Source organism: Peromyscus leucopus, chromosome 3 (assembly GCF_004664715.2).
Source record: "Peromyscus leucopus breed LL Stock chromosome 3, UCI_PerLeu_2.1, whole genome shotgun sequence".
Lineage (NCBI taxonomy): Eukaryota > Metazoa > Chordata > Mammalia > Rodentia > Cricetidae > Peromyscus > Peromyscus leucopus.
Window position 1 is genome coordinate 131,522,724 of NC_051065.1, and position 26,496 is coordinate 131,549,219.

The window sequence follows — 26,496 nt, forward strand, 5'->3', positions numbered from 1 at the left end:
TGGAGGGGGCCGATCCGGAAGGGTGCGTGCTGAGGGCCGGTGGCGGGAAGGGTTTTTTTTTCCACCTCGGAGCGGCTGACAGGTGCGTGGAGGCGCCGCGCCCCGCGCGTGGACTCGCAGGTGTCTGCGGCACGGGTGGGAGCCGGCCCTCGTCTCTGCCGTCGCTTGCAGGAGCCCTGGCCGCTGCAGCATGCGCTTCCACCTCCTCCTGTGGAGGCAGCGGGGTGGAGGGGCGCGCTCTGGGTTAGCTTGCGTTTTCCTCCCGCATTGATAACTGCGGCCCGGGCTCAGGCTTTTGACTGACAGGCCTTTGCGTAACTTAATTAGTTCCTGGATATATTTTGTGTGGAGATATCTTTTATTGTGAAGTTACATAATTTGGAGAAAAGGGACAGGTTTTTGGCAGCAAAGTCCAAAAAAAGATTATGTGAAGGAGTGGGAGGAAATGGACTTATATCTCATCTCTCCTAAGCGAAGAGAGAGCTCCTGTTTTCGGGTTCTGCAAAAGGCATTTTGCTAGGCTGTTTGATTACAAAAGTGAATAGAGTCAGTCTCTGCTCTGACCTTCCGTTACGGTCTATGGACGGAGTATTATCACTCCAGGAAGTGGTGAGGAGATGCTGGTATACATGAGGAAGGAGGAGGCTTGACTTATACTCATCCTTATGCTCGTTAGTGATGTGTGGCCATTCCATACCGTTTAGTCAAGGCTCAACCTGACTTAACAGCATTGTACAGGAAGGGTGTGGTTTGATAAAGCGAACAGTCCAAGTGAGAATAGAGGGGCTCAGAATCTGTCTTTGGTGTACACTCTTGGGTTTAGCAAAATCCAAGATTAAGCAAAATATAACATGCTTTCTTTTTTCTTTCTTTCTCTTTTTGCATGTAATGGTGACAGATTGTCATTGACTGTGCAACAGTTCAGAGAAGTCATTCAGGTTTAACTTTTAGCCATTAAAATTTAATATAAATCATGTGTTCTCCCAATTTTAACCGTTTCATATTCTTGTAAGCTAATAGAATACTAGCTGCTCGCCCACCCTCTCTCTCTTCAAATGAGCAAAATTTAGAGAAGTTGGAGTAAGCTCCCTGTAGCAGAGAGGAGGTCCTGAAAATGACCTGCTTAGAATACTAGTTTCACTTAAGGGTGAGTTTATCAGTAACTCTCTAAAGCAAGTGCTCAGTAAAATGCTAAGTGGTTCATCTATTTATGTTTTTACCTAACCTTCGGTATTTGAATATATCTGACTTATTATTTGTAAGATAAATCCTGCCAGACATGGCTGTGCACGCCTTTAGTCCGAGCACCTGGGAAACAGGATAACCCAGGACTCATAGCCTCTGTGAGTTGAGGCCATGAGTTCTGCCATCCCAGCTTTTAAGGCTTAGATGACCAGTGTGTCATGCTGCTAAGGTCCACATGGACCTGGTTTAAAGATTTATTTAATATTTGTTTTTTTTTGGCCATATCACTTTGCAACGGTAGGATGTTTGGTGAGTGTTGTTGATCTTCTATTCGGCACCAACATCTGTAGGATTTTAAAAACGGTTTGCTTTCTAGTTCTTTTTTCATGCAATAGGGGCAGATTGTCATCGACTGAGCATTGTTGATTATATTGGTTTGGTTTGCATTTCGTTTTGTGGTGCTGGAGATTAAACTGTAGCTAAAAACCATGAGTTCACATCTTGGTGAACCCAAAGCCAGAGCAAGTAAGACCTGAAAGAGTGGAGATTTATTGCCATCAGAGGCAGGGAGAACAGGGGAATTGTTTTGAAAATGCTGCTCTTCAGGAACAAAGGAAGGGTTAGGAACTGGTTAGGGAGGCCTGTTCATTATTCATAGGGGGGCAGGAGAATTGGGAGGGATACATTCCTGCACATACCCAGTTTGCAGCATAACAGTTTTAGCTGATAGTAAATATGATTTTGGAAGTGTGTTACACAGGAATCTGCTCCTGAAAAATGCCTGCCTTGCCTAATCACTAATGCCCGTGCATGCTGAACAGGACCTGTGCCAACCCCAACAGTATTGCTGTTAGAAAATGTTGCCATATTTGTTCTTTCACTTTTAGAAGGACACTCGGATCTTCAGCTCAGCTTTAGAATGGCTTCTGTCTCAGGTTAGTGGTTGTGGTTATTCTCCATATGTTGCTGTCTTCTTTGACTTACTCTTTGACTGAAAAAAAGTTTGAAAAATTCTCATTCGAGAAATGATTCTTTAAAGCTGTCTTATTTATGTGCACAACAGAATTTACCATTTCAGTATTAGTAAACAAATGGGTCACGATGGTCAGAGCATTCACACTGTGTGACTGTCACTGCTGTCTATCTCCAGAACCTTCTGACCACTCCAGACTGATTGCTGGTCCACAAAGTCCCTCACACTTCCATTCCTCCAACCCTGGAGAGTTACTGTTCTCTTTTCTCTCTCTGAACTTGACCTTTTAGGGACTCCTACACAGGGGGTCTGTCAAACCTCATATGGCATTATGCCTTCAAGGTAATGTGTGTCAAAATACTTTTCCTTTTTAAGGCTCATAATGTCGTTTTGTATGTATATCCTGTGTTTTGTTTGCTCATTCATCTGTTAATGAATAGTTAATTTTTTTTTTTTTTGCTCAATTTGAAAACTATGAATAATTCTAATACAGTCTTCGGTATTGAAATGTCTTAAGATTCTTCTTACAATGGATTTTTAATTATGTGTGTGTGTTTGTGGTATAAATATGGGTGTATGTGTGCCATAGCATTGTTGGAGAGGTCAGAGGGCAATATTCTGGAATCAGTTCTCTTTCCACTATGGATTCAAGGGATAGAACTCAGGCCGTCAGGCAAGCACAGCAGGCGTTACCCATTGAGCCGTCTCACCGGCCGTCTCTCCAGTTGTTCACTGGCTGGATCAAATGGTAATTTCATGTTTAGTGTTTTGAGGAGCTGGTGCTGTTTTGCACAGTGGCTGCATCGTTTATGTTCCCATCAGCAGTGCCTAAGTGCTCTGAGAATATTTTTGACTGAAGTTAGGAGACTGAGAACAGATAAAGAAGAAAATATAAATCACTCATAACCCCAATGCCCCAGTTAATATGAATGCTAATTGACATCAATTTTATTAGTTTTCAACCAAGTTTTTAATAATTTGTACAGTTTTGAACCGTGTTTTGAAAAAATATAAATAAATTCTGTAGTTTAATTATTCTATTTTTAATGCCTGAAATGTGTGACTTTTTAAAAACTGACCTTACTTACTTGAACTTTTGCTCTATCTATTTTGACAATATGAACTGTGCAACATTGAACATACTGGAATCTAAAGCTTTGTGTGGCTCTCTGGGTAGTTCCTTAAGTTCCCAGAAGCAGTCTCTCCATTATCGACCTTCCTCAGATCAGCTGTTTCCCTTTATTATTGCAGGTTTCACGTGATCAGACTGTGCTGTGATAGTACCATCTTGCTCTTGGTTTGATTGATGGGTGACCCACTGGCAGGGGCAGGGAACGTTAACTAGGATGGTTTTCCAGTCTTTTCTGTGGTGTAATGGTTATGGCTTTTGCTGCATGCTACCCTACCAGCTGGGAAACAAGACTGAGTTCTCTTTAGAAAATACTCGGAAGGGTTTTTCTTCTGTATAGAACACAGCCACCACACAAACTGGCATAAAACATTACAGTTTGCCTAAGTGTAAGTGTGGATATATAACCACCCAAGTTTTTGGCTTTGTCTCAGGACTCGTTCTCACAGCCTGCAAGTTAGTGATCAGTGGTAATAATTTGGTCCTTACCCAAATAGGCTTTACTTCATGGTAAAGATGAGACTAACAGGTGCTGTTGAACAGAGTAAGTTTAGTGTGGTCATGGTTGGATTCCTTGTCTTACTTTACTTTCCCAGATTTCAGCTCTTCCAGTATGATTTAAAACTAACCAAATAATGGAGCCGATCTATTTTAAGAAGTTAGTATGCTTCCTCTGCTGTTCTACCTGTCTGCTGATCTGTATTTGAGACACCCTTTGAAATTGCCTTTGGTTTGTTGTTTTGTATTTGATGAGAGGGAGGTACTTGGTTAGTTTCAGCTTGGGACATTGCTAGAACATCCACACATGAACCACAAGCTTAGGAAGACTGGTGTGTGACCCACTCACGTCAACGTGCTCTTGAGATGAGGTAGCAGCAGTGTACCATGCTCTTGCCTTGTTCTCCCTTGTGGCTTGCTGAAGTCGTTCACCGAGTATTTACTCTCCCCTCCTGTAACCTGTATTGTATAGACTAGCTTTAGAAACAGTATCATTTTGAGTAGGTCTCAACACCCAGATTGTCTTACACTTTTAGTCCATCAGGACTTTGTGTGAGGGTCAGCAGTGCTGACTTTGTTTTGGGGTTGACACTGGATGAGGCAGTATTTGGTTTGAGAAGCAGAAGTGCCATGTCTGTGGAAAGAGATTCATTGTAGTGATTAATGATTAACTCTTGCGTGACTGTGGGAAGTAGTTAAGCCCTCTCTGTGTTACTGTGTGTCTGATACTAGGCCTGAGGTGCCTGAATGGCAGGCAGAAGAGTCCTAGAACGTGGGGAAAGCAAAGGCAAACTACTGTCTGTGAAGATGAACTGCTAGTTCTTACCACATGACTTGTTCCATGGTTCTCCCGCAGTTTGGAAGGGGTAGGGGGCACTGTCCTAGAGCTGCTGTACTTCTGCGCACAGCCTGGCTGAAGGTTTGGAGAACTGAAGGAGGACGGGTTCTGGAGGCCCTGTGGGCCCTGCTGCTTTCCTGAGGTCATCTCGCAGCAGTTCCATCTCAGGAAGGTGACCTGATCTGACACTCATCCAGATACAGAGATGTGGAAAGGAGGGTTCTCTAGAACTGCCCAGGGAAGGGGATGCTGGGCAGTATAGTTCCACCCTGGCTGAGGCAGCACAGCACAGATTCCCCCACTTGCCCTCTGTCTTACCGAACTGACAGATGCAGGCAGTGATGCAATCGTGCTTCTACCATGGCGAAACTCTCCCCTGTACAGCCTCCCAGAGCACTGATTTGTCTTTATTCATCTCAGTCCCACCCACTTGGTTAACTTGAGACTCACAGCCTAACGTAGGAGTTAACTACTATTAACCGTTTTATGTTATGTGTTTGAGAAATAGGAGAGGAACCAGGAAATCACAAGTCACAAGATGAAGGAGAAAGATGTGGTATGCATGTCTTGTTCTTGGTGTTCAGTGGTCAGAGTTGGTGTTTTAGTTTTGCCTTCTCCAGCTTCCTACTTGAGCTGTTTAAGGTTTGTTTCTAGGCAAAGACTTCTCTTATTGGTGTGCTTATTACAAAAATTATTAAACACGGTCACTTTGTAATAGCTTTATCACAGGAATATATGGGAATGGTGGAGGTGCCCAATGGACCCCTGTTCCCGACACATTCCTTATTTCTGTGGTGTAATAGTGACTCACCTTCCCCTTAGTACTCAGCGCCACTTTCCCAGCCAGCTCAGCCACCCTAGTCTGTTGATTTTCTGGTGTGCAAGTGCAGGCCTTTGGCGTCTGGTTTTTGGAGCACTGCTCTTTTCCTTGGTACCTAGAGCCTCAAGACCAGTAGCACGCAAAGCCTGAGGAACGAGTGGCAGTTTAACTAGTGGCTCATTCGAGGTCACAGTAGGAGGGGCCACTGCTTCCTAAGGCTACAGCAGAGGCATCAGTAGTCACTGATGTGGAGCAGACCATGAGAGCGTGTGTGTGTGTGTGTGTGTGTGTGTGTGTGTGTGTGTGTGTGTGTGAGAGAGACAGAGACAGAGACAGAGACAGAGAGACAGAGAAGCAGAAACTACTCTAGCCTTTTAAAGTATTGTTACCCCACTAGCACTACAATTGATTTTCTTTTTTTTTGTTTTTGTTTTTGTTTTTTTTTTTTTTTTTTTTTTTTTTTTGGTTTTTCGAGACAGGGTTTCTCTGTGTAGCTTTGCGCCTTTCCTGGAACTCACTTGGTAGCCCAGGCTGGCCTCGAACTCACAGAGATCCACCTGCCTCTGCCTCCCGAGTGCTGGGATTAAAGGCGTGCGCCACCACCGCCCGGCTACAATTGATTTTCTAAAAATGTCTTTTTGTTAATTCTCTCAACCTTGTGTTTCTAAACACTGAGGGATGTGAATTAGCCAGTACTTTCCCAAGAACTTTGTGAGCTGTGGTTAGAAGTAGTCTGTGCAAATTATGAATATTGCCCCTAAGGCATTTTCTAAATTGAGGTATGGTGGATTTCACAGAAGCATTCCAGGGAAGGCAAGCCCATGTGCAGAGCAAGCGTACATGAGTGAGACACTTCCATCATAGAAGGTTCCAGTGTCTTGACAGTCTGCTGCCAGGCATCTGGTCTTCCTTTTAAGAATGGTGCCACAGAGTAGACTCAGTGAGTGTGTGCGGTCTGCAGGCTGGACACTGACCTGTATGTAACCAGATTAGTCTCAGTGAGTGGATGTTGGTGCTGTAACACAGACAGTGTGTTCTTGCTCTTGTACAAGAATGGCCTTGGCTGATGTCCAGGTGGTTTTGTCCATGTGATGAATTAGCGTCTTCTTCGTTATTGTTGATGGGCTTTCCCACAAGACATAAGTGTCTTCACAGTTATGCCCGTATGGAGTTCCTATACAGTCCTCCCCAGACGCTGTGCCGCTTTCCTAGGATTCTTCTTGCCCAGCCCTAAGCATCTCACCAGTTCATCACACAGAATCCTCTAGGTTAAACCTGTGTTGGTTTTCTTCCTCAGTCTAATAATAGATGTAAGGAATCTAGGTGTCAGGAACTCCCTGAGAGGTCATAGGTTCATGAGGTTGATGAGGGGCAATACAGACTTGTACTCCTTGTTCTTGCCTTCACTTAACACCTGTTTGAGCTCACTTTTTCATATACCACCTCTATTGTGCTGGTGGTCTGTCTTATGAATCTGTGCTAATGGTAGGAAGCACAGGTCAGATGGTAACTTAGTTTCTTGGGGCAGGGCACATTGATTTCTGAGGGAAGGTAATAAACACCCGTAAAAAATGTACTCAGGAGACTGAGGGGGTTGGATTTTAAGTTCAAGGCCAGCCTGGGTAAGTCAGTGAGACCCTGTCACAGAATACAAAGAGGATTTGGGCTGTAGGTCGGGTAGATGGCTTGTGTGGCACACCTGAGGTTCTAGGTGCAGCACTGCTATGATACAGTGACACCACCAATAACCAGTAAGATACTATGTGTGATTGTGGGAGTTGGCTGGGCAGCGGGTCCTGGTTAGCTGTGCCCACAGTGAGAAAGGGAGAGGGGTATGGAGTATGGGAAGGTAAGGGCCATTCAAACCTGCATGGGTGGCTGCATCTTGTAGGATAAGCTGGAACTTAGGACAGTGCAGGACTCATCTGGTGCTCATTAGGACTTGTAGCAGTGTGCTATCATGTCCAGGATGCTGTGTCCTGCTGAAGAGCTGAAACCTCATCCACACAAAGTTGCAAGCAAACCTACCCCAAATTTCCAGGAACACAGAGAAGTTGCAGGCCACTTGCTGTTCCACGAAGGTTCAGCAGGTACCACAGGAGCTGACTTCTGACCTATGGCAACAAGGGTCACCAGCAGATCCCTGACATGAATGAGATGCAGGAGCACCTGACCTATGCCTGCCATCCAGGTGTGGACCTGATGGCTGCTTCATTTCTTCCTTTTAGATCAGGATCACAAGATTTCATCCCAGGAAGAGGCATTAAACTATACTGATTGTTTGGGCAGATGTGATATGATACCATTAGCTTTAAAATTTCTCTTGCTTCCATTGATGTGGGATAAACAAGAGTTTCACCATGACTTCAATCCTTGGGTCAATACTTGCCTTTGATAGTGGAACTTCACACAGAGACTTCGTGAGTTTGTCGCCAAGGTATTGTAGAGCAGGTGACCACAGCACTGGTTTTCATTTCACATATTCCTTGCTTGTTTGTGATTGGCAGGTTGTATCATTGCTCTGCATCAGCTGAAACATGAAGACTTTCGTGAAGTAATGGCTCAGTCACCAGGTGGCTTGCTTGGAGAGATTTAGGAGACTGCTAAACCAGTTCTGTGTCACATAATAAGAATGGCAGCTGTCATTTATTACATGTTTAGCTTCTGACCAGGTCTCTATCGAAAACTTCTTGTGTGTGTTGACCCTCTTAACTCTTCCTAGCAGTACTGTGGTCTTAATAATTGGACATTATGAGCATTTAGTGGAAGGGGAGAGTGAGGTGTTGGCTAGGGTTTTGCTGGGATCACTTAGCAGGGAAAGAGACTACCCAGGTCTCTGTGACTTTAGAACATGTTCTTAGCCCTTTGCCTTTCTACTTTTAGGCTTGGAATTTATACAGGAATTTCCAGAAACCAGTAGGCAAGCTCACACTGTTCATTCTGTCTTGTCTGTCGCTCCCCTCCCTCCAGCTCTAACAGAGGAACTGGAATCTGTAACCAATGAGCTCCATGCAATTGACATCCAGATTCAAGAACTTACAGAGAGGCAGCAAGAGCTCCTTCAGAAAAAGTCAGTCCTGACAAAGAAGATCAAGCAGTGCTTAGAGGGCTCTGACGCCGAAGCGGCAAATAGTGACTGTGACTCCTCACCAGCGGCATGGAATAAAGAAGGTCTGCTAGTCCTGTGCTTTCCGATCGCTTTAATCTAGAATCAGATCACTCCCTGTGGATCAGTCTGTACCAGGACATAAAGCTGGCTCTTGTTGGGCATGGGGAGCGTTCAGGCCAACCATTCTTTATCCAGGTCCTGGGATATACATTGGGGTTTTCTCTGCATATGGTTTTAGTGGCAATTGTCAGTGTGTAAAAAGTGAAGAGGGTATCAGCTCAATTTTTAAGCATTAACCAATACAAAGAGAAAAAGTTAGCCAAACCCTTGCCATAGTGACCCCCCCCCCCTTTTTTTGAGACAGAGTCTACATAGCTGTAGCTGTCCTGGAACTCAATATGTAGACAAAACTGGCCTTGAACTCACAGAGATCTGCCTGCCTCTGCTTCCTGAGTGCTGGGATTAAAGGCATGAGCCACCACACCCAGCCGAGAACAAACATTATTAATTTAAAATTGTGAATGAAGGGCTAGGGAGATGGCTCAGTGGTTAAGAGCACTGATTGCTGGGTTTGATTCCCAGTGCCTGCATAGTGGCTCAAAACAATCTGTAACTCCAGTCCCAGCATATCTATAACACCTTCTGGTCTCTGAAGGAATCAAACACTCACATGGTACACATGTGCTGGCAACCACCCATACATTTATATATATATATATATGTATATATGTATATATGTATATATATGTATATATATAATGTAAACAATTAAAAATGTTGAACAAAACATTTATTACTAATTTTAATGAGATATTTTTAGGAATTACAATTTTTTTTGATGTGTGTGTGTGTAGATTATTTTTTGGTACTGGTCTCTAAATGTAAAACATTTACACACAAATTCCAGAGTTTTGTTAAGTTCATTCATGCTTGAGGTTTCAGGGTACGGTGGACTCCCTAATCACCATTCAGATGGCCTTTCACATGCCTCACTGAATACTACTCTCCTTCATGTGGGCTAATTTCAGTTACTGGCAAGTGTTTAATTCATTTTTGATGTAATAACCATATAGTAGTCAGTATCCTTTTGTTTTGACTACTTAGCTATATTAATTACAAAATATTATAAACATTCGATAGTTCATAAATGTTAAACATTTTATGTATATTTGTGTGATTTGTATATATTCTGGTAGCTTTATGGAAAAAGTGGCCATTTACATTCATATCTCTTTTATAGTTGTGATTATTCTATTCTATTCAACCTATTTTTCTCTTTCTAGATTTCCTGTGGTCTGGAAAGGTTAAAAATGTGCTGCAAAATGTTTTTAAACTGCAGAAGTTCAGACCCCTGCAGCTGGAAACCGTCAATGTCACCATGGCTAGAAAGGACATTTTTCTCGTCATGCCCACAGGAGGTGGGAAGAGCTTGTGCTACCAGCTGCCAGCACTGTGCTCAGATGGTGTGTACACCCGAGTGGCTGAACTTGAAGTGACTAGAAATAATGTCTCATTAGACCATTTTTGTTTCATTTGTCTACTCATCAATTATTTAGTAAAATGGGTCACACTGGAGAAAATTTATTTGAGGGTCGAGAGAAATGGTGAAGTCATTGTTGGGCACATGGACTTCACGATGCTTACAGGCATGCAGGTGGGCTGGAGTGGGGGGAAGCGTGGTGTGAGATAGCTCCAGGCCAGATGAGCTAGGCTGCCATATGCAAATGTCTCTGGAGCCACTGAAGTGAACCGGGTCCTTTGAAGTGGCATGAGGAGAGAGGAGGGCTCCAAGTAACACCCCGAACCCGAGAGAAAGAGGGACTTGCAGAAAGCTGAGGACAAGCCAGGTACTGGAGGACGATCAGGAGAATGTGCTGTGATTAGCCTAGGGATAGGATAGGTTGGAGGAGTGAGTTATGGTGATGTCTGCCTGCAGAAGGTCACATAAAAGCAGTACCTAAAAGTTAAAGATTAAAGGCCAGGACTAGTCTTTGGCTAGGAAATCAGGCAGGGGCCTAGACAGCAAGTGTGAGTGAGGCTGAGTGACTGGGAAGCCAAGCTTCTGACAGTGGGGTACTCTGGAAAAGAATGGCTACTGGGGAAGCAGAGAGAGGTATTAGTCTGTCTGATGTGCTATAACAAACTATCTTAGACTGAAGAATTTATAAACAATTGAAGTCTATTGCTCACAGTTATGGAGGCCAAGATCAGGGTGGCAGCACATTTGATGTCTAGAATGGACCTGTCTCTCAGATGTGGTCCTTTCTTGCTACATCCTCACATGATAGGGCCAGTCCTTCATCCTTGTTTATCAGGACACTGATCCTAGGCCTCAGACTTCCTGACTTACTCTCTTCCCCAAAGGCTGTGTGTATTAGGTTCCAACAAGGCTTTCCAGGGACATCAGTATTCAGACCACTGCAGGTGTCGAGGATTTCTGAAAGATGAAAGGAGACATGACTGTGTTTAAATGTAATGAGTGCATGTGCCTAATGAGAAAGAAGGTGCCAGTGTGTGTGTGTGGGGGGGGGGGGCAGACAGACAGACAGACAGACTGACAGGGCAGAGACCCTGATGTGAGTGACTATATCTACTCTGTCTCTGCACTGCCAGATGACTGTGAGGAACAAAGAGCAGAGACGTGCAGTTGTGCATAGAGCAGCACAGAGCAGCTTACAGGCGGAGTTGGTTCTGTCACTGCGCTGCTCTGGTTTGCACCCAGGCTGACGTTATCTGATGTGATGAGTGAAGCCCACGTGTACCTGCCATTCGGAGCAGCACAGACTGTGTGGACAGTTTTGGGGTAGTTTTTCTCTGATAGAGCAGTTTAGTATTAGGCCTGGTGAGTGTTATTTTATTGAGATTTTCTATATTGGTTGTTAAAGAGGGTAACAAATTTAAAATCTGTGTTTCTATGGCATTGAAGAAAGATAGAGATTTCTGTTATCTTAAAAAACTACTTATTTTAGTTTTTTCTCTCTGTGTGTGTGTGTGTGTGTGTGTGTGTGTGTGTGTGTGTGTGTGTCAGTGTCCACATGCTTGTGAGAGTCTTCTGAGCTCAGAAGAGGCATTGGATCTCCTAGAACTGGAGTTACAGATAGTTGTGAATCACCGTGTGCTGGGAATTGAATCCTGGTGCTGTGTGAAACTCTGCTCTTAACTGCTGAGCTATCACTCCAGCCCAATGTCTTGTCTTATATTTTATTTGACTTACATTCATCTTGTTTGGTCATTTATTTTTCCCATCTCCTTATTTATGAAGCTAAGATATAGTTACACTGATAAATCTGCATCAGTAACTGCCTGAGTAGTAGGTAGGGCCCACAAGGTACAGAGAGTAAGTGGTGCAGCCCATTGTGGTGGGAGTGTAAAGTGTAAAGTAGGTTTTTTTTTTTTCCTCTTTTAGGTTTTACACTTGTGATTTGCCCACTCATCTCTCTTATGGAAGATCAACTGATGGTTTTAAAACAGTTGGGAATTTCAGCTACTATGTTGAATGCTTCTAGCTCTAAGGTATGTGAGTATGGTTTGGGTTTTCAGATATAAACTCTTAACTGATTGGGGAGTCTCAGCTGTGTCTCTAAGTTACAAACCCTGTATCAGGAATCGCAGTCTTCTGCTCAGAGGCTAGTTCTGGACACTGTCTATTTTTGTATAACCCATTCATTAAAAATGCCCTTTATAGTTATAAAGATAGGAAAAAAAAAAGCCAAACAACTGTAGCTAGAGTTTCCCTGCCTTGCCCACAGTCAGGACAAATCTCTGTTTACCGCCAGTCCCACAGCCACTCAGACCCAACCAAGTAAACACAGAGACTTATATTGCTTACAAACTGTGTGGCCATGGCAGGCTTCTTGTTAACTGCTTTTATAGCTTAAATTAATCTATTTCTATAAAGCTATACCTTGCCACGTGGCTTGTGGCTTACCGGTGTCTTCACATGCTGCTTGTCATGGTGGCAGCTGGCAGTGATCCCTTTCCCTTCCTCTTCCCTTAATTCTCCTCTCTGTTAGTCCTGCCTATACTTCCTGCCTGGCCACTGGCCAATCAGTGTTTTATTTATTGACCAATCAGAGCAATTTGACATTTAGACCATCCCACAGCAAACAACCATGAAAAGCAGCAGTGTTTTATGACATGTGAAGTCACAGAGATTTTGTGTCCATTGTCCATCAGTAAACCTGTGCTGGAACCAGCAAGCTTATTCCCTTAGGCACTGGTTTGCTCCTACAGCAACTCAGAGTTGAGTGCTGATGGAGAATACTCATCCCACACGACAGCCTTCCTCCTGTCTAGCACTTCATAGGAAGCATTTGCTAACATGGTTTGTGGTATGTACTATAAAAGAGCAAGGAGGGACTGGGGAGATGGTTCATGGGGGACGGTGCTTGCAGTATGAGGGCAGCCTGAGTTTAATTCCGGGACCATATAAAACTAGACATAGTGGCTGCCATGTGTAGTCCTGGAGTTGGCACGGTGGAGACAGGAGGATCCCTGGAGCTTGCTGGCCAGCTAGCCTAGCCTAATTGAGGAGCTCAAGGTTCAGTGAGAGACTGTCTCAAAAAATAAAGTGGAGAGTATGACTTCTGATGTTGTCTACATTTAAACATCTCCACATGCATACAGCACACACACACACACACACACACACACACACACACACACACAAATAGCAAAGAACTTTTAGTTACTAAGAACCTTGAGTTACTAAGAACCTGTATGTATGTGTGTGGGGATGGACCATCTTGCCCTTATCTACAAGGACAGACCTCTTCCAATCTGTGTTTTGTAAATTCTATTCTCAAACTCTTTAAAAATACGCAAATTAGTGTCAATAGTAAAAAAAGAAAAAAAAGTTGCCATATAGTTGCCATTCTTCATCTATACCTTACCCTTGATTTATTCATGTGAACAAATCCAAGGCCTCATGTTTTTTTTTTTTTTTTTTTTTGATTTTTCGAGACAGGGTTTCTCTGTGTAGCTTTGCGCCTTTCCTGGAACTCACTTGGTAGCCCAGGCTGGCCTCGAACTCACAGAGATCCGCCTGGCTCTGCCTCCCGAGTGCTGGGATTAAAGGCGTGCGCCACCACCGCCCGGCTAAAGGCCTCATGTTTTAATGGGAAATTTTCAGTGTGTAACTCTTGTGTTGCCTTGTGTCACTTGTTTGTGTGTCGGTGGAGTAGGGCATGGGCATGCCACCACTGTGCATGCACATGTGGAGGTCAGAAGACAACTTGCAGGAGTCGCTCTCTCCTTCTACCGGGTGTCTCCTGAGGGTCAAACTCAGGTTCTCAGGTTTGGCGGCAGACTCCTGTGCCTGCTGAGCCATCTTGCTGGCCCCGGTGCATACCTCTAATGAAGAGACAAAAGAAAGCTCAGTGCAGCACTGGCAGCATTCTGTCTGAGGTGTTTATACTATAGAATGTGTAATGGTGAATGTCCTTAAGGGTCTGTGTATTTAAACAGGTATTTGATAACTTTGTTAAAATGGCTAGAATTAAAAGAAATATTTTTGTTCATGGGTATATAATTATAAATGTAATGAGTGAACTTGTAAAACCTACAATTATGGCCACAGCTACTGTATTTGGTTCACATTTTGGGTTCTATTAACTATTTATAATTATACACATTCTTTATTGGAGAATCTTGTCACATTCATGTTTTCTCCTCATTTTTTTTGCCAAATGACTGTGATTTTATCTTTGTCCATCTGAAGTAAGTGAGTCACTGGATTACCGTTTGCACAGCTGCCACGAAGCTTACAGAGGGACGTGGCTTCAGTTTTAATGAGCCAGCATCTGCTTCAGTAAGAGCCCCAGGCTGTTGCTTTTCAGTAACGAGCATCCATTTTTCACTTAGTGTCGTGGTCCACCAGCTTGACTCTACAATGATTGTGTCTGATTTGTCTTTAATAGGAGCATGTGAAATGGGTTCATGCTGAAATGGTGAATAAAAACTCCCAGTTAAAGCTGATTTATGTGACTCCAGAGAAAATTGCAAAAAGCAAGATGTTCATGTCAAGGCTAGAGAAAGCCTATGAAGCTGGGAGACTGACTCGAATCGCAGTGGATGAAGTGCATTGTTGCAGTCAGTGGGGACATGATTTCAGGCCTGGTATGCATGTTTACGTTGGGGTCTGGGTTCTTGCTCAGCTCGCCATGGTCAAATTGCCTGCCTCTGTTGAAATTGTTCATTTCCTCCGGCTTCATCCTTGCAGCATCTCATCTACCTGCTTGAACCTGTGAGATGCCTGCCTCTAACCCATGTTACATCTCTAGCATTCCAGACCCCTTCTTGACTGTTTCCTGTTTATTGAGGACTTTACAGGACTTTGAAGGGATTCTCAGTTTTCTGGGTTTTTCAGTATCCTACCCAACTAGTTGAAGCTGGATGAGACGTTTTAGTACTACTTCAGCTCCCAAACTAATCCTATAGTTGTCCTAGAGAAAGTTACTCATTATTTTATTTTAAAAAATCTTAGCTAAGGAGATAGTTCAATGGTAAAGTGCCTACATTGCCATGTGTGGACCTGAGTTTGAATCCCCAGGCCCCATGTAATGCTGAGTCCAGCAGCTCAGCACTCCTTTGTCAAGATGGGAGGGGGAGACAGGAGAATCCCTGGGAGCTTGCCAGCCAGCTTGCTAGGTGTATACAGCACAGCAGCAACAACAAAAAAGACCTTGCCTCAAATGGTAGGTGAGGAACCAACACCAAAGGCAATCACTGACCTCTGCGTGGATGTGTTCACATATACATCATACATACATGGATGTACACACATAATTTTATTACTTTTTGTTTTGTTTTGTTTTTGAGACGGTCTCTCTGTATAGTCCTGGAACTCACTATGTAGATGGGGCTGGCCTTGAACTCACAGAGATCTGCCTGCCTCTGCCTCCCGTATGTCATAATTAAAGGCATGTACCATACCTGGCCACAATTTTAAATTAAGTATTCTTATTGCCTGACCTTGGCCACTTTTCCTTTTGGGATGTTTAACTCTCAAGGACATCCTGAGTGAGCCTGCTTATCTGTCATGGGTCCCATGTTTTCCCCGTGCAGTCTCTGCTGTAGCCACTGGCCTCTGCTGCATCTGCCCTGGACTGCGGCCGTTCTGCCAGCCCGTGTCAGCTGAGGGGCTGCTTTCCCTTCCTGCTGTCTACATGACTGCACTGCTTTCCACCACAGCTCAGCTTTCCATCAGTCAGTCAGTTATCCCTTCAGCTGTCCTTTCTGCAGGTTCCACCTATCAGTACTGGATTTTTAGTCCCCCGAGGGGTTCATCCTGGTCACCTCTCACCTCACCACTTTCTTCTCCCTTGTTTACCATCATGTAACAAACACTATTGAATTTCTTACTTTGCAATTTTTTTGTCTTTAATTTTTTTCCTTAAATATCAGTGTTTTCTAGAATTCTAGTCTGTTTTTACCTTTCTTTACATTTCTTCAGAGGCAGTGATCTTATGGCCTGAAGAATGAATTTTTTAGGTTGTAATTTCTTTTATTAAATTTCAGCCCAAGAACTCCATTATCTTTCAACATTTTTTTTTTTTTTTTGGTTTTTCGAGACAGGGTTTCTCTGTGTAGCTTTGCGCCTTTCCTGGAACTCACTTGGTAGCCCAGGCTGGCCTCGAACTCACAGAGATCCGCCTGGCTCTGCCTCCCGAGTGCTGGGATTAAAGGCGTGCGCCACCACCACCCGGCTCAACATTTTTTTCTAGATTTATTTATCATACATGCGTAAGTGTTTTACCCTTGTGTATGTATGTTCACCTTGTGTGTGCCTGGTGCCTCAGGAGGCCAGAAGAGAGTGTTGGATCTCCTGGACTGGACTGAGCTACCCATGTGAGTCCCAGGAATCAAACGCAGTTGAGCAGCCAGTGATTGCAACTGCTAAAGTATTTCAGCCCCAAACTCCATTTTCTTCACCATGTTGTTGCCACAGTTCATCACTGAAGGCATCCGTTGGGGGCCATGAAACAGGGTTTTCCATGTCTGGTGTTTTCCTGCTCTAGCGTGACCTTGGCACTGCTATCCAAGACTGATTTCTGAAACATGAGCCTGGGTGTTCTTTGTCTGACTTGAGACATGTCAGATGGAGTCCTGGCTTCATAGAACCAGCTGGCTGTGCTGTTGATAGCTTCACGTAAGCCTGGTTTCTACATGAACATTGCAGTGAGGGTGAGGTAGAAATCCGAGGCAGTGTGAGTGTGACAGGATGTCTGTAGACAGGACATAGACCTTGCACAGCTGCAGGAGGAACTGAGCACAGGGAGGTCTGAAGGGGAAGCTGGAGGATCAGCACGTAATCCAGAGCACTTTCCTGAGCACTGTGAAGGAGGACAATCCAGAGCTGGGAGGGCCACACGTAGGGTCAAAGGGGCCTCATTGGGGAAGTTCATGGCGAGCCAGTCCTCTGGGAGGCCTTGTCCTCTGAGGAGCATCTGTGGAGTCTGCTGTAGGGTTCTGCCAGTGTTAGCTGTTGAAGCTTGCAGTTGAAAGAAGAGTCTAAGGAAGAGTGGAAGAGAGCAAAGTTGACTAGAGCTTGCCAGGAAGATGTTCAAAGACAAGTAGCTCTTGATACTGTACATGGAAGGAATTCTAGGAAATAGAATTTTCTGAATGGATTGGACAGTAGGTCCATCTAGATCATACCCTGTGATCTGGCTCCTTGAATTGCTTGCTGTGCAGTTTCCACAGTGATTGGCACTATGTGCTGTCCTCCTGCTTGACCTTGTGTATTCTTCCAGACCTGACACAAATGCTTTCTCTGAAGTCTACGACTTCCCAGGTAGTCTTCTTCTCCAGTACTCACTTCCTGCCACATTTCTTTTCCAATTTCTATCAAACATTTTTAAGTACTGAAGGGGAATAAAGGACCACTCTTGTCATGATTGGATGTGTGTGACAGGTATCAGCCTGAATGGTGTCTCTGCCACAGGTTCTTCCAAAAGCAGTGGCCTTACCTTGTCTTCTGCTCTGAACTGCTACTCTTGGGTGGTACCAGGTAGATCTATGATGATCACACACTTCATCTAGCTTGTTGGTTGTAATAGATCAAGTGCTCTGATGATCCCACTGTCCCTTGAGCCTATTGTTTAACAAGTATACCACAGTGCATCACTTGATAGCATACCTACTATCCCTTACTGCATGACCTTTTCTGGGGCTATCACTGCTATTCACCCCAGAAGGAGAAGGTCGTAACACATCAAAGAAACAGTTCCACGTAAGTCCAGCTTGGTGAGCGATGGAGTTTAGGTTGTACAGGAACATGGGTGATTTGGGCAGCTGTGTCACTGAAAAGCTCACCCCAGCTTGGGTGATGACTCATGAGTGATGCATCACTGGAGTCCTGGGTAGGACTTACTGGCAGTTATACTACTGGAGAGACTGCCTTCCCCCAGTAATTGTTTACTTCCATAGCCATGTGGAGAGACCTTTTCAGTCATGTGAGTCTCGTGAGCCTGAGTGGCCTCCCAGAAATGTTTCAGTCAAGAGGAATTATCTGCACAGCACCTGCTTTTAACAGGACATTATTTCAACCCCTGACAAGAACATTATTTTTGAAGAAAAGTGCACTAAAGCCTCTGAATTCAAGAAGAGTGGCAGGTCCTTCCAACTTAGTTACAGCTAACTCTGCAAGAAACTCTGTGGGAGCCATTGCTCATCTGTGGTGTTAAAGGTCTGATTTGCTCTCATTCTCTGAGGGTTCACAGAGACTCAGACCATGTCATCTTTTTCAGATTATAAGGCACTCGGCATCTTGAAGCGCCAGTTTCCCGACACCTCGCTGATTGGGCTGACTGCAACAGCAACTAATCATGTTTTGAAGGATGCACAGAAAATCCTGTGTGTGGAAAAGTGTTTGACTTTTACAGCATCTTTCAACCGACCAAATCTTTATTATGAGGTATGCAGAGGTTACATTTCTTCATTGTGATTATTTACATAATGACAGTAGAATCGTTTTTAATGTCATGAAGTAATTATTAGGACATTCATTAGTGCTTTAGTTTATCCATGTCTTGTACAGCATAATCTACATTAGGCCCAATAGAAAACAATACTGCACTAAGTGATGCGTCCTTTTATATACAATTTGAGCAAGTCACAAGATTGAGAGCAAGGAAGAGTGAAACCAAGAGCCCTGCTGATGTCTGTAAAACTGAGTGATAGAAACATAAATGCACACAATATGTTTTCTAGCATTCCCTGTGTATTTTATCTGATATATGTGCTTGAAGGTAAAATATTCCAGTGGCTTTCTGGTTTCTTTCAAGCTGTGTTAAGGACGGATTTAATCTTCCCTTTTTCATTGCTTTCATACTGTGCTTCATGTTTTGTTTTTTTTTTTTTTGATTTTTTCGAGACAGGGTTTCTCTATGTAGCTTTGCGCCTTTCCTGGAACTCACTCGGTAGCCCAGGCTGGCCTCCAACTCACAGAGATCCGCCTGCCTCTGCCTCCCAAGTGCTGGGATTAAAGGCGTGTGCCCCCACCGCCCGGCTGCTTCATATTTTTATTAAAGCATCAGACAATAGAAAAACTTCCATCTTCACAAATTACCTGCTGTTTCTATGCCTCCTCATCTCTGGCAGATTAGGGACTGAAAATTAAGGAGAGAGACTGAGCAGAGGCAGGAACAAGTCAGATGGGTGAGTCCTGTGAGGCCAGGAAGACTGAGAGAAAGGGATACTTCCCATGAGGGACTCAGACCTCAGAGGTTGTAAGCAGGTACAACTTGGGTGGCATTGGTGAATCTACTTTTTAATGAGACTGCTTTTTTTAGGTTCGGCAAAAGCCCTCGAACGCTGAAGACTTTATTGAGGACATTGTAAAGCTCATTAATGGACGGTACAAAGGACAATCAGGTAATGTTAAAAACAAATCAGTTTGGGGACTGAGAGTCCATTTATGAAATGGCATAACTCCCTCCAATGATACATGATTAATAGCTGACAATGAGATCAAATCCATTCATTTGGTCTCAGAGGCTGTGTGTGGCATCCCTTTCACAGTTGGAGTCAAAGCTGCCTGCTTTGCCTGCTGTTGAGTAGGTCGGGTGACAGTATTGTTGACACATTAGTATCTGTCATATACCTTCCTGAGTGAGTAACGATGTTCTGAAGAGACACAAGACACAGTACCTTTCAGGAAGGGTCCTGTACATACTTACAGGGGAAGCAAGGTGAAGTTGGGGACATCTGTTTCTGTGTTCCTGAGCTAAGGACTATACCAGTGGCATTGAAGACTAGTGGCCTTTGGCACTGCCCTGGAGGTGGTTAGGAGAGAGTAATGGCATCTGGGAAGAGTTCCTGATCAAGTCTGAGAGATGCTGCAGCTGTTTATCCCTCCTGGAGGTTGTGCCTACACCCTGGGGGCTGTCACCATCCCCCACTCTTCACAGCATCTCACAGAGCTTACATCAGTTTAAGAAATGCTGTGTAATGAGGATACAGTTGCAGAGAGACCCTCTTTAGTCATGGGAACCCCAGCTGGCAGCCCAGGGCTCATTTCTGCTTAGGGCAAGCTGGACATTAAACCCTGGGTTATACCCAACAACCAGTATGTGCACAGGGGCTTGGGGCTTTCATAACTCATTTCCCCTCTGCCTTGTAACCAGATCAGTGTCTTGAGCATGGTGTAAATTAACCCTCAGGAATGTGCTGTGCATGCATACCTAAACTTGGCCATATTTTACTGCAGGAATCATATACTGTTTTTCTCAGAAAGACTCTGAACAAGTTACCATTAGTTTACAAAAACTGGGAATTCATGCAGGCAGTTACCATGCCAATATGGAACCAGAAGACAAGACCAAGGTTCATACACGGTGGTCAGCCAATGAGCTTCAGGTTAAGTATATGTATTTTTTATGAAAGCCTAACTTACCTTTAAATTATTTAAATGACTTAATTAGCTAATCAAATATTAACACGTTTTAGGTGGTAGTGGCTACAGTCGCATTTGGCATGGGAATTGACAAACCAGATGTGAGGTTTGTCATCCATCATTCAATGAGCAAATCCATGGAGAATTACTACCAAGAGAGTGGGCGCGCCGGTACGTGGGGTTCCAATCTGCAAGTAATCTCAGGAGGCTTTGCAGAGGACATGCTTAAGAATTTCAAGTTTTCAGTGGTGATTTTTAGGTAGTAATTTTTAGAACAAGTCTTTTTAAAGACCAGATTTATACTTATTTACATAAATTCTGTTAGGATGTTAAAACTTGTTTCTTATGTGTTGTAAGCTATTATGATGTTCATATCTACCACTTGGAATTTTAATAAGTAGGTTCACATGTACAACCTAAATAACTGAACTATTCATGGACATTCTTTTTTCTATATTAATAAGCTGATTTTTGATGAGCCTCTTTGTAGTCATTTAAAACCCTCAGGGTAGTTCTTACAGATTATCTTCATATCTAAAAACTTCTAGCTATATTGTGAAGCTGTCAACCAACTGACATATACTTTTGCATGGTACGGATTTTTGAAAGCATGATGCAAACTTAAGATTCCTCAAAGCACAGGTCGCGATGACTCAAGAGCAGACTGTATTCTGTATTACGGCTTTGGAGACATATTCAGGATCAGCTCGATGGTGGTCATGGAGAATGTAGGACAGCAGAAGCTGTACGAGATGGTGTCATACTGCCAGAATATAAGCAAGTGAGCCACCTGCCTTTCTATAACATGTCATGTGTTGTGTGGCGGTCGAGTACCTACTGAATATACTGAGTTAGCACAGAACAGCACTGTAACGACAGGTGCCTACGGTGGGAGAGACCTGGACCCCTGACTGCCTCCATCTAAGACAAGAGGCTGTGCCGGTTTTTGAGGTACTTCTTAAGGCCAGTCTGTTGAAGGTTATGAATGAAGCCTTTTTCCTTTGGCTCTGGTATGTAGCTGCCTATAGTTTTTATGGAAAGGTGTGCGGGAACACAGGTATTGGAGAGGGAAGTTCAGGCATGTCCATTCACCCTGGTGTTGAGTCACTGAATAATCCAGGGCAGGGTCAAGTTTCTCATTAGGAAATACATGGTACTTTCTGCTTACAGCACTCAACTCCCTTGGGGCCCCAGGGCCTTGACCATCCTGTGTCTTAATACTTGTCACAAAAGAGCTCAAAAGTGTCCATGTAGACAGTGACCTGCCAGTGATAAAAACTATATTTGCTTTTCAACTAATGCTACAGTAGTCAAAAGAAAGGAGAAAGTGAAAATTTCTTTTTCATAGGAGTTCAGGAGACTCCTATGAGGACTATTTTCAGATTTAGCCTAAAATATAAGAAACTAATTCATCATCAAGAACAATTTCCCCAAAGTGAGACAGGTAACTTCTGGAGTGATGGTTGTCAACACACTGCTGGTAAAATAGGAGTCACCTGAGACTCCCTGCGTGGGTCCAATCTTAACTGGCAGAGGGAGTAGAGAGGTCCATTTGCTATGATGAGAGAAGCCTCAGCCCATAGTTGATGGCTCTGAAGGAAGAGGGAACCAAGGAGTATGGGCAAGCTCTAGACAGTGTTAAAGGCTTCCAGAAACGTCCAGCCTGCTACCACCTTGACTTTGACCCTGTGAGGTTTTTTACACAGAGATAACACACTTGTGTTGTCCTAGTCAGCACATCTGTGGGGCTGTTGTGACAGCAATGGAGAGCCAGCAGGAGATGTGTTACTCCTAAGCAGATCCTGAGCGCTTGAGTAGATGAGTAACTTCTCTCTCATGTGTCTGCAGGTGCCGTCGTGTGTTGATAGCACAGCATTTCGATGAAGTGTGGAATGCAGACGCCTGTAACAAAATGTGTGACAACTGCTGTAAAGACATTTGTAAGCTTGTTTGAGATTCTTAGAGGCTCAGTGCAGTCAGGGCTGCATGTGGGAAGTGTTAGACCCTCCAAATAGAATTGTAAGACAAACTATGATTAGAATTTTCTAGATTCAAAAGTGACACAAATTTTTGAAACAAAGGTAAGTCAAAGGTGTATGCACACATTTTATATTGCTATACTGAGGACATCAAAGTTTTTAAGAAATAAGGAAAAATTAGTTCCTCTGAATAGAAATACTGTAACAAAGAAAAGGAATGACAGTCTCGATACAATCCAGGAACCTGTGTCCAGTGCTGTGCCTTAACTTCTGGTCTGTGCTGTGTTCTTGAAAAGCTGGACTGAGCAGTTCTCATGGGAGGGCCCTGGGTTCTGATGCTTCAGTGGGTGGAGTTCTCTGCAATTTTAACCTGACAGGTACAGACACCAATTTGCTAGTTCACAAGGCTATCTTATAGAGACCAAACTCATGTGAATCCTATATATAAATCAGGATGCCAGTCTTGTATTTGGGGACTTCTATCCAGAATGTTCCCACGGAGCCCAGACTGGCTTTCAGAGTGTGGTGTAATGATAAGAAAGTGTAAAGAGCAGGCTTTCTTCAGCAGTGCACACCTCCCCGTGATGTCTGGCAGACACTTGTTACTGTAGTACACTGCGGCCTTTGATAACCAGGCCATTTTCTTTACATCACCATAATCCTACATGTGTTTTAGGAGTAGAATTTAGTCTGGTGATACAGCCTAAGGAACACCCTGGTCTTCATTCTGAGCACATTAAGAGTATGTGTGAAAGGCTCACAGTACTAATTAAGCCATTTTAACCAGAGGCAGCTTCTCGCCCTCACCTCTAGATCCCAGTTGCCCATGTCTCTGTCCTTGCAGTGTTTGAGAAAAAGAATGTAACAGAGCACTGCAGAGACCTGATCAAGATTCTGAAGCAGGCAGAGGCACTGAATGAAAAACTCACTCCACTGAAGCTGATTGATGCTTGGACGGGAAAGGGAGCAGCCAAGTTGAGAGTGGCTGGCGTTGTCGCCCCGGCCCTTCCCCGAGAAGACCTGGAGAAAATCATCGCACATGCCCTCCTGCAGCAGTATCTCAAGTACACAGCTGTTTATCTTCTGTGTCTTCATGTTTCTTCCTTTGTGACTGGAGCAGAGTCAGTAGCCTTGTCATTGTTTAATGTGAACTATTAAGCATTATAGAGAACAGGTTACCTAATAGTCTTAGACCTTGATCATTAAGTCAGAAACTTTAAAAAACAAAAAACCCACCACCACCACCAACAAAAAATCAACCTATTTCCCTTAAGGATTATATTTGTGTCATTCAAGTGTGTTTTTTAAAAATTATATTCTTTTAAGTGTTTTCTGTGACTCCTTCAAGCTTTCTGCTTGGCTCTTTTCTTTTACAGAGAAGACTACAGTTTCACAGCTTATGCTACCATCTCATATCTGAAAGTCGGACCCAGAGCTAGTCTTCTCAGCAACGAAGCCCATGCTGTCACTATGCAAATGAAGAGGTCCACACAGAGCAGAGTCAGGGTAACTGGCTGTTCATTTTCAATATGTGCCTGAAGCCTCTTGGGGTGCCTTTCTTAAGTTCTCTACTAGGTTTGCTTGGACACAAATGATGTCAGTTTTCTTCCTGGGTTTTGATTTTGGACAGGTAAGTAGTACAGGGCTTTAGACTGGCCCAGTGTAGAGTGGAGGGCTGCAACCATTTAGAATGTGAGGGCTCCTGTTTAAAGTCTACTTCCCTCATAACATTGGGTGGGATCTTCTGGTTAAGAAGTTTCTTCTGGGGTCAGTAAGATGGCTCAGTGGTAAAAGTCTATTCTGCTGTCCCTGATAGCCCGAGCTACATCCCTGGAACCGATTCCTGTGAGCTGCCCTCTAATAGAGGAGCTGCTCTACTCCTGTGAGCTGTCCTCTGACTTTCATGGTGTGCATATATGTACACAATAAAGAAGTAATAAAAGTTAAAAAAAATAAAGAGGTTACAAGCCACTGTTAAGTCCGTGTTCTCTTGTGGGTATTTCTTACAGCATCCCTGCTTTATTTAAGACAGTTGCCCATATTTGAATAGGAATTTGTTAATAGGAACCAGACCCTATAAAGAGCTGACTGATACACAGGGGTATTCTGAGACAGGTGAGCTCACGAGAAAGCTGAGCAGCTGAGCGTTCGTTAACAAGATGCTGCTCTGTTATTCTGTCACAGGCTGCGTCATCTGAAGCTTGTCAGTTGGAACATGCAGATGCGAAAGGGGAAGAAAAAAGTTCAGGTAACTTCCAGAAGTCTACAAACAGGCTTCAGCCATCTGGCTCTAAGAACACAGGAGCTAAGAAAAGAAAACTTGATGATGCCTGAGTGTTACTTAATCTTGCACAAAATAACTGTTTACATATGTTTATCATTTTTATAATCAACTGTTTAATTTTTGAAACAATTTTGTATTTTATACATATAAAGCTATATTTTCAGAGCTTATCTGAAGATGTGAGAATTCAGGACCATTTGAAAATTTGAGGTCAGGAATTATACAGTGTACAATAATGAAAAATACATCTTTTATGCAAAGTTGTCTAAGTGTAATATATCTGAGATTAAGTCCACACAACTGTCATAAACTCATTTGCCTTGCTGACATGGGCACACCCTTCCAAGCTGGTGCCAATTTAAGCTGGGTAATGTCGATGATTTCTCATTAGAAAAGCTGCTGTTACAGTTCAGATAAAAACAGTTAGTCATCAGTACCAAGTGTATCACCAAGAAGATTCTGCACATTCTGAGTATATCAAGACAGCAAGCCTCCTGAAACCCTGGCCTTATTTTGATGTTCAGGCAAAGAAAGGATCTGGTACTTGAGTGTATTTGTGTGAGTGTATTTATTTCAACTCTGTATTTGGAATCTTCATTTGCTAATCAGTCATTAAACTGAGTTCATCTTAAGAGTTTCCTTGAATCCTTCCCAACCATGCATTCTCAACTTGTGTGGTCATTCACCTGGTGCAGTTGTTAGTTTCCCCAATTCTTTTTTTTTCTCCTTATTTGAACTTAGTGATTCTGAAGAAATTCTAATGTCAATCAAAATAGTCCTCTATATCAATATTTGGATCTAGGAGATCTTCTCCGTATGATGAAAGGTCCATCTGGTTTAAAATTAAATTTTCAAATGTTTCCTCCAAGTCAGTTTCACCAATTAAGACAGCTCCCATCATTCGTCCATTCTGCATGACAACTTTGACGTACTCTTGTCCTTTGGTGCACCGCAGCATTAACTCATGATCTGAGCCTAGGCCTTGTGCATTGTATTTTCCCAGCAACACAACCTACATGAAGATGAAAAGGTCATTTTTGTGGGTAGCTCCCTCCAACTCTCCACAAATAACATACTGTCCAGTTATCTGGGTCACATTAGCTTAGACAGAAAAACAAAACAAAATAAAACTATTCCGTACAGTTTCACAGTGGGAGGGGCCCAAAGAAAGCATTTGAATGGCACGAACACACTCTGTACATAACACTGCCACATAGCCTAGGGTCACATTAAAAATATCATAATTAATATTTTAACATTAAAAGTAGAACACCAGGCGGCGGTGGCGCACGCCTTTAATCCCAGCACTTGGAGGCAGAGCCAGGTGAATCTTTGAGTTCGAGGTCAGCCTGGTCTACAGAGTGAGATCCAAGACAGACACCAAAACTACACAGAGAAACCCTGTCTTGAAAAAAAAAAAAAAAAAAAAAGACATTGTTCAGGGGGCTGGCGAGATGGCTCAGAGGTTAAGAGCACTGGCTGCTCTTCCAGGGGTCCTGAGTTCAATTCCCAGCAACCACAGGGTGGCTCACATTCAGCTGTAAGGGGATCTGATGCCCTCTTCTGGCCTGCAGTCATACATGCTGTATACATAATAAATAAATCTTAAAAAAAAAAAAAAAGTAGAACACATATGTGAATGATACTATCCAGTCTTTAAGAATGTTAGAGGTAGGGGCTGGAGAGATGGCTCAGAGGTTAAGAGCACTGCTTGCTCTTCCCAAGGTCCTGAGTTCAATTCCCAGCAACCACATGGTGGCTCACAACCATCTGTAATGAGATCTG

General features: G+C 43.5%; 2 protein-coding genes across 6 annotated transcripts in view; one reads left to right on the top strand and one right to left on the bottom strand.

The window, feature by feature from the left end:
* Nucleotides 1-25,343, top strand: Recql (RecQ like helicase). Of its 4 annotated transcripts, none has more exons than XM_028879877.2 (15): nucleotides 1-82; nucleotides 2,073-2,120; nucleotides 8,414-8,614; nucleotides 9,836-10,015; nucleotides 11,959-12,065; nucleotides 14,471-14,669; nucleotides 18,302-18,468; nucleotides 19,346-19,427; nucleotides 20,263-20,411; nucleotides 20,502-20,619; nucleotides 21,091-21,229; nucleotides 22,297-22,388; nucleotides 23,272-23,548; nucleotides 23,804-23,933; nucleotides 24,612-25,343. In XM_028879877.2, the coding sequence occupies exons 2-15, from the start codon at nucleotides 2,105-2,107 to the stop codon at nucleotides 24,759-24,761; spliced, it is 2,007 nt and encodes a 668-aa protein (XP_028735710.1). In that variant the 5' UTR covers nucleotides 1-82; nucleotides 2,073-2,104; the 3' UTR covers nucleotides 24,762-25,343. The 4 variants fall into 4 exon arrangements, with proteins under 4 accessions (XP_028735710.1, XP_037059900.1, XP_028735711.1 ...); XM_037204005.1 differs by having other exon boundaries at nucleotides 3-22; XM_028879878.2 differs by having other exon boundaries at nucleotides 8-82; nucleotides 23,272-23,491; nucleotides 24,612-24,761.
* Nucleotides 25,256-26,496, bottom strand: part of Pyroxd1 (pyridine nucleotide-disulphide oxidoreductase domain 1) — a 21,417-nt gene continuing 20,176 nt past the window's right edge. For both annotated transcript variants that reach the window (XM_037204007.1, XM_028879879.2), the window contains one exon: nucleotides 25,256-25,723. In XM_037204007.1, coding sequence (XP_037059902.1) covers nucleotides 25,475-25,723 — 249 coding nt within the window. In that variant the 3' untranslated portion in view covers nucleotides 25,256-25,474. The remainder of the gene's footprint in view (nucleotides 25,724-26,496) is intronic.